The sequence below is a fragment of the Zophobas morio genome, unplaced genomic scaffold (assembly GCF_036711695.1).
Source record: "Zophobas morio isolate AGI-343-1 ecotype UQ-CSIRO unplaced genomic scaffold, CSIRO_AGI_Zmor_V1 ptg000005l, whole genome shotgun sequence".
NCBI classification, from domain to species: Eukaryota; Metazoa; Arthropoda; class Insecta; order Coleoptera; family Tenebrionidae; genus Zophobas; species Zophobas morio.
In genome coordinates, this window is record NW_026972110.1 from 4,035,208 (window position 1) to 4,048,284 (window position 13,077).

Genomic DNA, 13,077 nt, shown 5'->3' on the forward strand with positions numbered 1-13,077 from the left:
AACATCTGTAGACTGCAATTTCGACTTCCTTAGTTCGATAACTTCTATATCTCACTAACGTTTATTTGCTTGCCTAAACTTATAACGATAACTACTTTCTAATATAGTCAACCATTGAAATATGCTGTACTGATGAGATCTAAGAAGATCGAAACTGCAGTCTACAGATGTTCAATGTGTTGTCCATAATCTTTAGTGATATAATAACGGATTTTCCGTCTAACAAGGGATGAAGCCAGTTATGACAAGTGTAATAATCCAATAATCCAGCCTTCGGCGGGGCTCTTGTCTAGAAAGTAGCTCTTTCCAGTCACCGGTTGCTCCAGTTATTATATATGTATCAATGTTTGCGACAAGATGGAATCCATCGGTCACTATCGACCCCTATCTGGTCATAAACCGCTAACTTCTATATCCCACTAACATTTATATTTCTGCATGACGACCAATAAAAATTGAATTTCAGCGATAATCTTGCACTAGGGCAGAATTATCAGATTTGGCATTTAGTTGAAAATGATAAATAAGACTAATTTCAGATTTTTGTTTACAAAATGTAGGCTTCATTTTTGTAAGCGACGAGTATTACATGAATATTTAAAGAACCTTTTGGCTTCTAACTCGCTGTACACACGAAGACGACGAATCCTGCATTTTTTGCTACTACACTGCAGATCTTTTGCGACAGTGTTCCATAGTCTTGATTACGCTGTCTTTATTATAATCTCATATGAAGGGCGAAATCTTTTAATGTCAGAGCGAATTCCGACGCAGTCGTATTTCTTTCAAAAACATACCCTTTTGCCACACAAAAATGTTAAAATTGCTTTCACGCACATCCTTTTGATTTTTTCGTGTGAACTGGAGTCAAACTATGTATTTCCACATCGATTTTACTCGAGCAGCTTTCGCCAAACCGGCCGGAATATATTTTTACATTTCACTGTTTAGTTATTATGTAAAAATTTACATAGATATAGATCTGTGGGTATTGTTGGTGATTTAAAAGCGACGGTACGGTTTTGGGTTTTTATTTTGTTCTTTACTGTTCGAGGGTGTCAGGGAGAAGAAGGAAGGGTGTTTAAAATGGTACACAGGTAAGCTCGGATTTGAAGAGGTGGAAGTAGGTAAAGAAGGGTTTAGAAAGTTCCAGAAGCGAAAAGAGAAAGTATGAAGAAGTGTAGGGCAGGTAGACGAAGGATAGGAAATATTTACATTTATACAAATATTACAAATGCCCTCAGGTAGAACACCTGATTTTGTGGGAACGGTTGTTCCTACAGTACCCCCCTGCTAGTGTTTTTTTTTATGAAAAACCGCTTTGCAGGCGCTCAGGGAAGCGCACCCGTCTTCCTGACCTCGTGGTCCTCGTCGTTGTGGAAGCTGGCATCTCGTCGTCGTCGTGGGGTTGATCTGCGAAGGGCGCTGGTTCGTCTGTTGTGGGCGTCGTCCTCGTAGTGTCGCGGCCAAACTCTGACGTGGGCGTGTCGTCACTGAGTATGTACGCGGGTTTGAGCCGATCTATTGAAACGGTGACATCTCGACCTTTGATGTTGACGACGAACGTTTTCGCCGATCGCCTTACGACTCTGTACGGACCGTCGTATGGCTGTTGAAGCGGCTGCTTGGGACCGTCGTGGCGTACAAAAACTTGTTCGGACGTGGCGAGATCTTTAAAAATGAAGGTCTTCTTTGCTCCATGTCGTGTTCCCTCACATGGCTTCAAGTTACGCACGTGTTGACGTAACTCTTTGACGAAGTTTGGGGTGCTGTTGTCTGCGCTGTTTTCGTCGCGTGGGATGCCTAGGAATTCACCGGGCAGGCGGAGAGGTTGGCCATATACGAGCTCCGCGGAGGAACCCTGGAAGTCTTCTTTCCATGCTGCTCGAATGCCGAGCATGACGGTGGATAGGGCTTCAGTCCAGCGATTATTCTGGTGGCACATGATTGCCGCTTTTAACTGTCGGTGTAGGCGTTCAACCATTCCGTTGGCTGAGGGGTGGTACGCTGTAGTTCTCAAATGAGTGGTTCCTAATAAACAATTTAGTTGTTTAAATAGGTACGACTCGAATTGTCTACCTTGGTCGGTGGTTATTCGTAGCGGGGTGCCGAATCGTGCGATCCATGTGTCGTAAAAAGCTCGTGCCACGGTTGCTGCTTCCTGGTCGCTAATGGGTACGGCTTCTGGCCAGCGGGTGTACCGATCTACCATGGTAAGGCAGTAACGATAACCCTCTGAGTGTGGCATAATTACTATGTCCAAGTGCACGTGCTCAAACCTCGCTGATGGTGGCGAGAATGTACCGATGGGCGAAGAGACATGGCGTGAGATTTTCGAACGCTGACACTCTACGCAGTTGCGGGCCCATTCTCGACAATCTGATTTGACCGATGGCCAGACGTAACGTTGCGTCACCAGTTTTACGGTGGCTTTAACGCCTGGATGGGATAGACGATGAATCGACTCGAATGCAGCTCGGCGAAATGACTCGGTGACGTAAGGACGCGCTGTTCGCGTGGAGACGTCGCAGAGTACCGATACGTCGCAGCCTGGGATTCGTACCAGTTTGAGCTGCAGGCCTGTATTACCTGTTCGAAATCTCTCGAGTTCCTCATCCTGCTGTTGTGCTGCTGCCAGAGCTTGGAAATCAATCGAGGTTTCCACAGCCTCGATGCGAGAAAGAGTATCTGCGACAACATTTTCGTTCCCTGCTATATGGCGAATGTCAGTCGTGAATTGACTGATGAAGTCCAGGTGTCGTATTTGGCGGGGCGAGGACTCGGTATTCTTCTTCTGAAAGGCATACGTGATTGGCTTGTGGTCTGTGTAGATGGTGAAAGACCGCGCCTCTACCATATGCCTAAAATGTTTGACTGCGAGATAAATGGCTAGTAGTTCTCGATCATAAGCCCCGTAGTTTGACTCGGTGGGACTCAGTTTTTTGGAAAAGAAGTCCAACGGTTGCCAGTGACCGTCGACCTTCTGCTGGAGGACTGCTCCGACGGCGAAATCTGACGCGTCCGAAAAAATAGCTAATGGTGCGTTTGGCTCGGGATGTGCCAATAATGTGGCTCCGGCGAGGCTCTCCTTGCACGCCTCGAATGCGGCCACCGTTGCTGGTGTCCAGTTGACCGGAGTTTTTCCTTTGACGTTGCCCTGGAGGAGGTCGTTCAAAGGTGCTTGCGTCTCTGCCGCCTTAGGTAGGAATCTTCTGAAAAAATTCAACATACCCAAGAACTGACGCAACTTTTTTATTGTATTTGGCTGCGGGAAGCTGCGGATTGCTTCGACCTTTTCTGGAAGTGGACGTGTACCTGCGCCGGAAACGAGATATCCTAAAAATTTGACCTCTGGCTGGCCGAAGACGCATTTCATGGGATTGATAACGACGCCGTACTCTCTCAAACGCTGAAACACAGTTTCCAAGTGCTGGAGGTGTTCTTCTGGTGATGCGGATGCGACGAGGATGTCGTCGATGTATGCATAGCAAAAATCGAGACCCTGCAACACCTCGTCCATGAATCGCTGGAACGTCTGCGCTGCGTTACGTAAGCCGAACGTCATGAATTGAAATTCAAACAGGCCGAATGGGGTGGTAATGGCAGTCTTCGGAACGTCTTCTTCTGCGACCGGGATCTGGTTGAATGCGCGTACCAGATCGATCGTTGAAAATATGATTTTGCCGTGTAAGGATTGCGCAAAATCTTGGATGTGCCTCACCGGGTACCTGTCGGGGCAGGTTCTCGCGTTGAGGGCACGATAATCTCCGCATGGCCTCCATTCGTCGCCCTTTTTGGGCACCATGTGAAGCGGTGAAGACCATGAACTTTGGGAAGGGCGGGCGATTCCTAGCTGGACCATGGCGTCGAATTCTTTTCTTGCTGCCTGGAGTCGGTCGGGCGCGAGTCTTCGGGGACGTTGCGCAATGGGAGGGCCCGGCGTGGTTACGATGTGGTGGCGGGTGGAATGTTTCACCGCCTTAGGGGTTCCGTCTGGACGTGTGACATCGGGAAACCGTTGGAGGAGTTCGTGGAACGGTGAACTTCCGGCGATGGTTTTTACGGACGGGATCTCATACTCAGTCACCTCTCCGATGGAAGTGAGTTGGGTAATTTGATCGTGTAGTCGCTGGTTTCTTATGTCCACCAGGAGTCCGTAGTGAGCCAGGAAGTCGGCTCGGATAATGGGTTTCACCACGTCCGCGACAACAAATCTCCACGTAAAATCGCGTCGTAAGCCTAAATTCAACGACAACGTGATTGTTCCGTACGTTGCGATGACGGTGCCGTTTGCCGCGGAAAGTTCATATGCGGACTTCGTACGCGGTTTTGGTAGCAGGGCATGCGGGAACACACACAGATCGGCGCCGGTGTCGATGAGGAATTTTTTACCTGTTGTCCTCTCGGTGACGAATAAACGGCTCGATGTTGTTGTAGGGGTGGTGGGGCAGGCGTCAATGGCCGTCTTTAACGACTGCCCTCGGCGTTTCCCGCCGACAGGGAACTGTACCTACACGGCTTGTCGCATCTTCTTGACGTGTCGCCGAAACGCCAGTGGTAATAGCAAATACCGCTGTCGCCTTTCGTTCGATGACGGGATCCCGATCGCGAACGCGAACGCGACGATGTCTCTGGCCGCGAGTCTGAGGGCGAACGGTTCTGGGGCTGCGATGCCTGGAGGACTTCTATTTCAGTCAGCCTCTGTAGGAGGACCGCCGCGATGTCTTCCATCCATGTTAATTTTTCCAACTCGGTTGATGACAGGGGCGCGGGTGAATTCGCGTTTGACGCCATAGTTTTTATTTCACTCGAAATTCCGCACTATACTCGTCGCGATCACTGGTAATACTCACGTTTTTTTCTTCTTTCAATCACGTCGGGGTCACCAGTTGTGGGTATTGTTGGTGATTTAAAAGCGACGGTACGGTTTTGGGTTTTTATTTTGTTCTTTACTGTTCGAGGGTGTCAGGGAGAAGAAGGAAGGGTGTTTAAAATGGTACACAGGTAAGCTCGGATTTGAAGAGGTGGAAGTAGGTAAAGAAGGGTTTAGAAAGTTCCAGAAGCGAAAAGAGAAAGTATGAAGAAGTGTAGGGCAGGTAGACGAAGGATAGGAAATATTTACATTTATACAAATATTACAAATGCCCTCAGGTAGAACACCTGATTTTGTGGGAACGGTTGTTCCTACAGATCCAAAAAATATTTGATTTTTCATAATTTTTGCGTAAATTATGTTAATCTTATAATTTTGTTGGAGTAGAATGATAAATATACATTTTTTTTTCAGTAAATAGTCTACAAAATATCCACCCGTACAAATTAAATTGCCCTAAAAATTAATAGTTATTTATTATACAAGCGGTTAAAGTGAATGTTTAATGAGCGGTCAGTTTAAGGCGAGAGCGGCGTATGCCGCGAGCGCCTTAAGACCGCGAGTTACACATTCATTTTAACTGCGAGTGTAATACAAAATTTTATTCAATTTTGACAACCCCAAGTCCCAAATTGTGAAAAAATTGGTGATTCAAAGTTCAGACTCGAGAAACGTCAGAATTGACAGCGACCAAATAAAAGTTTTATATGCGTAGAATTTAGTGTACAAATATCAGGTGTGTGTGTGTAGTATGTGACTCTGGCGACGGTGTTTGTTTATTTTAAACAAACTAAAATTATCGAAAAATTGCAAAATCATGCAAGATTCTAACGACAAAACTTGCTCCCAGAAAAGACCAGATCCTCAGATGGAAAGAGCAGCAAGACACTGGAGAAATTACAGAAATGGTAACCATGGTTTTAAAACAGCAAAATAAAAATTTTATTTCGCTAGCGGTTTAAAAATTTTATGGTGCTACCGGATATACCAAAGCTTTAGTGGCCTACTGACGGCAAAATAAACGTTTGTTTATATGTCAAAATTGAATAAAATTGTTTATAATTTGAGATGCACTCGGAATATTTAATCTATTGAGAACATTTTAAAAAATTATCGAAAACATTTTTTCCCGAAATGTGATTGGTTGAATTTTTAAAAATAAAGCTTTCTTATTGGCTAGAGCTACCTGAGGTAAATTATCACTGTAATTTTCCCAGAAATTAATAGATAAGATTGAAACTATTCTTTATCAAGCTCCGGTTAACATAAGTGAACAACATAATAGTCTTTCAATTTTTTTTTACATTTGTTTTCCTTTACAAGGCACGTTGAACAAAAATGCTTTATAAAGGTATTTTCTTATAACTGTATCTGAAAGACCACTTTCATTTTTAAAGTACCTTTGCTTACTTCTATTACTAAAGGGTTTTTTAAAAACTGCTTTTAACAAAGGCTTATACTAACTTATATTGTATCACTTATATTCAACCAAAATCTAAAGTTTAAAATTTTCTACCAAAAAATTGATTAGAACTTAATTACTAGGTTGCTAGCTTTCTCGAGACCAACAGTGGATACAATTTTGAATTTTTGTCCTTTATTTGATTCGTATGGCATATATTCCGAATGGTAAGAACTTCTTAAAGAGACTGAGAGCAGAAATGCAATCCACACAATTATGTCTGGTTTTTATTAAAACGTCAGGAGTTTATTAAAAAAAATACTTAAGTATATTGCAATTATCTTTAATTGCTCACACATATAAGAAAGAGATTGTATCTCTAAATTAGGTCTATTTATGTGTCTACTATATGTATCGAGTTCAATACTAATAATAAAGACAGTACCCACTTCAATATGTTAATTTTTACGGAAATGTTTGTGGAAGATTAAATTAATACATAATTTTTCAATTGTGTATATGTCTTACATTAAAAGTTGCAGGATGAAATTTTGTATTTATCTAAGTACTTAGATTGTGTAAATTACAGGTAAATATGAGGAATGTTGGATCTGAAAAACTCACTAACAGGAGTGGGAGAAATTAAATTGGACAAAGAAAAGATGGCTAAAAAGATGACAACGTGTAATATTATCAAAGTTAATTTTGTTAGGTACACAATGATTGTTTTTATAAATGTAGAAAAATAAAAATATAAACGATGTATGTGTAAATGGAAGATATAACAGTATAGGGGTAGAGAGCTCAATCATTTAAATTCAAATCCTAGATCTAATAATCGTGAAAAATTGTATGAAAAATAATATTCGTGAAATAACTGGTGGTTTAGATCCTATAAATACGAGTAGATGGGTTTACAAACGAAAATTATTTATTTATTTATTTATTTTAAAATATTCAAGAAGAACTACGTTGTTTTGTAGTACTAGCTAGCATAATATGTGCATTCTCAGACAGATTCAACGTAAAATGAAGGAAGAAATGTTTTTTCTTCACTAATGCTTGTAAACCGGAATATAGTTCTTTTCTGCATCTTTGAAGTGGAGAAAGAGTTGTTTTGGTTAATAACTTTTAGAAAAACTGAACAATAAAACTTGCCAAAAATTTTGAGAAATGATTTTTAAAAATGAATAATTTTTTGTTTCTTTTTAATAGCAGAGACCGCAATATTCCAGATATTAAACTTGTTTACTTATCTATCGATCTATTTGTTTGCGCCGACTTTTTTTCAAATAGTTAACCTTCAACACGTACATTTTTTAGATAAATTTTTGTTACATATTTTGCATCTGGTAACACTTCATTCTTCTACGAGCGTAACAATATGATTTTTATGAATTATATACTAAATGACATTAGAAATGCTACATCGAGAAATTACAATTTTTTTAAGCTGGTTTTACTGTCATTGATTAAATAGTAAAGTTAAAATTTCCACCATAAGAAGCAACAAACAAGGGGAACAAAATTAATTGTGTTTGGCGACATTTTGAATGCATTCGTTGACAGCCTAGGCATGGATTCCATTTCTTCCTCCTGGGATAGTTCTTCCCAAGCAACTTGAATTTGCTGCTACAGCGGAGCTAAGACCTGCGGAGGATTTTGTAATGTCGTTAGTGTACTCCCATCATATCCCATAGGTGTTCGACGGGAGTTAAATCCGGAAATCTGAGTGGACAGGACAAAACATTTAAAAATGTTACAGATAAAAGATGGAAATTTCTGTGAGAGCGTTCTTTATGAATATCAGACTTGTATGACAAAAATTGTAAAAAATAAAGGGTTATTTCTCTGTGTTGCATTCCTAATGTCATTCATGAAGTTGTAAAAACTTCACATTCTTGTCGCATTTAAAATTGTTAGAGGCGAGAGTGCAATATTTTTACGACCTCACCAATTCTTATTGACATAGATCTGAACTTTACATTTAGAAGCATTTACATAGTTATGCACCAACAGAAAAAAAAAATTTCGCAGCTCAGGAAGTAAAAATTCAGTAGATGCGGTTAAAAACTAAATGATTCATCAGTTAAATACAGGCATACGAAACATGTTCATTTTACTCTCGATCATAAAAAGTAATCGGTAAAGTACGTTTTTTATCAAATGACGCGTTATTGATTTTTTGTTGTATGTTCTTTATATGCATGTAGCATAATTATGTAAACTTTAATATTATGATCATTTTCACCTCGACAGGATGTTAACGCACACGGTCCACTAACGGGCAACAATAGCGATGTCGATGTAGGTGAGGTCACTTTGGCCGACATGAGTCCAGACGACATCAGAGCTGAACTTAAAAGACTTTACCTGCAACTGGAACTTTTTAAAAGCAAAACCATTTGCAGAGATAATCCACACATATCCAAACGTCGCGGAGGTAGAAAGGCTCAACATCGCAGGTTTAGTTTGCAGGTATTATTTATGTGAGACGTTTTGTTTTGTAATTTTATTTTTAATATAATAGAAATACGTTTGTTTTAATAGAATTAGCGTAGTTTTATTTTAGCAAAATAAAACTGTTATCTAACATTATTTGTGGTTAATTTGCATGCAGAAAAAAGGAAGCAGAGAAAAGGTAAGTCACGTATAATCCACCAAAGCGGTCTACTGTTCAAGTCATACGCACGAACGAAGGCGGCAAACCTTGCCTACCATAACCAAGTTCACTCTGTGTAAACATGGTTATTATTCGTTTTGTTGTTGGTTCTATTAAATCGTTTAATTTATAACTGTAGCAATGAATAACATAATATATGTTATAAAGCTTAAGGATGGAAAGTTATTTTACAAAATCAATGAGTATAATGCGTAGCTGGCAGCTATATCTTTTTTGCGTTTTTATTTTTTTGCAGAGTTCTTTTTACTCTATGCAGTGGAAATGCATTTTACAACTTTTATGCAAATAGTCAAAGAAAAGGAAATGCATCCTAAAACTTTCTTACAGTTTACCAGATACATACACTAATTAATACTGATGAATTTAATTCCGGTGAAAGAAAATCTTACAGTTACAGAGTTACCTAACAACACATAGTTGCATCATATGCCAGTTTTATGACCACCGAACTATATGTTAAATGAATTCGTTGTTCTGTCAACCAAACCAACAACTTGATGCACGTTAATTCAGTTTATAACTAAGAACTTATTATACAGTATCTAAGAAAATTCCAAAATTCAGTTATAAATTGAGGTTCATCTAAAAATAAACATTTAGCTAATTAATATGATTTTATTTTCAAATATCCTTATTACTGCTTAGTTAAATTCTGATAATTGACGATGTATTAGAGACCATACTTTTTTCTATATATCTTTAGATTGTTATTTATTTATAATATTAACCCCCAAAAAAGCAAAAAACTTTTCCTCTTATAGTTTCTTACATATCTACCTCCTAAAATCTTTTTCTATCAAGGCGACATATGACATTGATTTTAAACAAGAAAGAGTAAACCTTTTAAGTATTTTTACATTAAACTAGATTTTACAAGTATCTTTGAAATGAATAGGTCTCCTTTTCAAGAGTTTTATTGTTTGTAATCATAATAACACAACCGGAAAAAAGATAACGTTATTAAAATTGTAGTAAATGACAAAAAGTCTTTAAAATGTATTATTATAACTAACATACATTTTTTTGTAAATATGAATAAATTTTAAAATAGTACAAAATAGGCAAGTCATCATTAAAATAAAAAAAAAAATTAACGCGCACCTCGTAGGTAAGGTACCTTTTATAGAGCTAATAATATATAATTCGCTCCTTGTCGGTCGTTGCAGCAGAAGATTAATTTAATTTTAAAAGAGGTGGCTCGTGAATACAATTGTCTCATTTTCTGCTCTCTTTTTCTATAACATTATTAGAGTATTTTTCTATTTTTTGTTTATGTTTATACAGATTCGAAGCTTTTTAAAGTAGTGTTTTTTTTTTATTTTTGTTAATAGAGTTATTTTGCTTTTTCTAATATTTTTTCATCCTGTTGGTTTTTTCACTGTTTCTTTTTGAGGTTTGTCTGCCTGTCTTTTGACCATGATTTTGTTGAATCTGAGAAACTACCGCTCCAACTGTTTTAAAATTTTAAATATACATTAGCTTTGTCCTTGTAAAACGCTTATCAAAGTTGGTCTGTTCATCTCTTCCAAAAAAACTAATGAAATTATTCCCAGTTACATAAATTTTATTTTAAATATGTAGTGTGATATGTTGCTTTACCTGTGGTGTAATAATCTACCCTTGTTTTGAAAAAATGCATCCGCCAAGTATCAAAACCTTCCAATTTGTGTAAAGACCTTTAGAAACATTAAAATTGATTTCGTGAATGCAGAATACTAACCATATTTTAATTATTCATTCTCTCCAGAAAACTGATGACATCATTAAAAAAATTGAAATAAATGTAAGTATATTAAAGAATTTACCCTGAGATACGGTATCGTTTGTGTTTTAGTACTCCTTTAATCTTTAATGTTTATATTTGTGTATATAAGATATTTAAAATCGTGAATGTATAATTCTAATAAAATAAAATAATTGATAGTTTTAACCCTGTAAAATAGTATAATGAAACAAACCGTATTAGGTATGTGCTACTGGCTGGTCTTCAGAAACGAAACAGGCTTTTCAGATTATTTTCAATCATTACTGCTAATAATTGTAAGTGTTTCAAGTCTTTATTATAAAGAAAACACTCAAGGATATCAGCAATTTTTAGCATTTACTGCCACACACTTCAATATATAAATAGAACTATAATTTCCACACCATTTTAAAAATTTTAAGTAGCAGTACCGTCAGACCTAAATTATTTTTTACGATGTGTCACATGCAATAACATTTTTTAGCAAAAAACATATAATTGAGTCATAGATCTTGGAACTCTTTATAGTATTAAGTACTGTCACTGAGCTCCATAGAATGTTTGATGTGTTCAGTATGAAAGAAATAAAACCAAAAAGATGCACACTGAACATGACTGTTCGTACTTTTAACGTGGAATATCGGTATGTAGTATCACTTTTGCTTCTATTTTTGTTATCCGTATTGAAATGTAACTAACACAAATTGCATTAATATTGCAATAACGACGTAATATCTGTTTTCCTGAGATAAATTTGTTAAAATAACCGTTTATAGTTGACTATAAGTTTGAACCGTTAAAATTTCAATTTTAATTACAACTTATTTAATGTTGGTGTAATAAAATAGTTTACGGTTTACGGTCGTAAAAGACTCGAGAGCAAAGCCGGATGTAGGTATATTGTAATATGATTTAACCAATAACCCAACAAACCGAAAATGCAATGTCCTGCGATTACGTTGCGAATACCTAACACATTTATATTATGTTATTTGTTGTTAAATTTGCAGTAGTTTCCCCTCACATTTCTGAGCTACCGTTTAATATTAATGTTTCCTGTACCTATGTAGAATTTGCACGGAAAGCACCGCGTACAGAAGCAGGAAGAAACAACGGAGGCGGAACCGTCCAGGACTCCTGAGGACTCGGTTTGTAGCAACGAGGGCCCCAGCGCCATATATAACGACCTACCATCAACCGCTCATACAGCCGACCATAAATAGAGCAGATAATCCCATGTTGCATTAAGATAGAGAATTTGTATCATTGTAGATTTACAGTCGTGTATTATGCATCCGTTATTTAGAGATTTTTGTAGGTGCCAATCATGTTAATGTCTGTCTCTGTGTCCGATTCATTACACTGCGTTTTCCTACACTTATTCGTAGGAGTGCAAACAGTAATTCTGAATTCTTGTTGTCAATCAGATTTCTAAACTTGACCTAAACTAATAAGCTGCGTGTAAAAGACAAAGTTTAATAGAGGCATTTCGCTCAAGACAATTTTTTTAAAAAAGCAAACTAATAAAATTAGAATTAATAAAAAAATCTCTAAATAACCAAACTGGATAAATCAAAAAAACGATCAAATTCAAACCATGTCAAAAAAACAATCCAACTTCAAATTGCGTCCAATTCATTTTATACCTCAGTCCCTAGTTAACGTGCTTCGTGAGTTGGAATTTTTGTATCCTGTTCAGCTTTAGTCTATAGAATGCTTATTGTTAAGCTCATCAAGTTTCTTTTGTTGCATTTTAGATTGAGAGGGTATGGGACCAACTAGCCCAAACATCTGTTTTGTTTCTAACGCAAAAAAAATCTGAAAATGGAAAATTCGATTCTTTTTGCATGGTCCATTTTTTATGGTGGTTTGTTGGCGCTGTTCCGTATAGTCCCCAATTGCAGATGGCGCCACCACAAAGAACTGGTCCAAGTTTAAAGATTTTTTAAGTGATATTATTAAAGGGTCTTTTAATTCTTTGTGATTGTCTGTAACTTTACCAAATAATTATTGTTATTATGTAAAAAGCGTTAGAGCCGAGTTGTATAATAAACTATAATTTTGTACATAGTTTACATTGTTGTCTTAATTTTTATTTAAAAATAAAACATCATGGACAAATGTGGTCTCTCTTTAAAAACGCGTGCCTACAGCTTGTAGAAGCAATGGTCTGCTATTAGATAAGATAAGATAAGATAAGATAAGATAAGATAAGATAAGATTTATTCGTGCTAAAATATAAAAAATATTTACACTGTTATTAGAACAGATCTAGAAACCCTACATATCGTCTATTTAATATATGTAATTTTAAGTTAATAAATAAAAAGAAGACTGCAATATTTTTCGAACCACTAATAACTTCTCACAGGTGT

At 37.5% G+C, this 13,077-nt stretch overlaps 1 protein-coding gene across 5 annotated transcripts in view; it reads left to right on the top strand.

The window, feature by feature from the left end:
- Positions 1-12,773, top strand: part of LOC135122012 (metabotropic glycine receptor) — a 166,225-nt gene extending 153,452 nt beyond the window's left edge. Inside the window, exons 8-11 of one of the 5 annotated variants that reach the window (XM_064046265.1) lie at positions 8,535-8,753; positions 8,896-8,916; positions 10,706-10,741; positions 11,773-12,773. In XM_064046265.1, coding sequence (XP_063902335.1) covers positions 8,535-8,753; positions 8,896-8,916; positions 10,706-10,741; positions 11,773-11,925 — 429 coding nt within the window. In that variant the 3' untranslated portion in view covers positions 11,926-12,773. Of the gene's footprint in view, positions 1-8,534; positions 8,754-8,847; positions 8,917-10,705; positions 10,742-11,772 lie in introns of those variants that run through there. The other 4 variants (XM_064046280.1, XM_064046271.1, XM_064046287.1 and 1 more) reach the window with 4 other exon arrangements.
- The last annotated feature ends 304 nt before the right edge of the window (positions 12,774-13,077 follow it).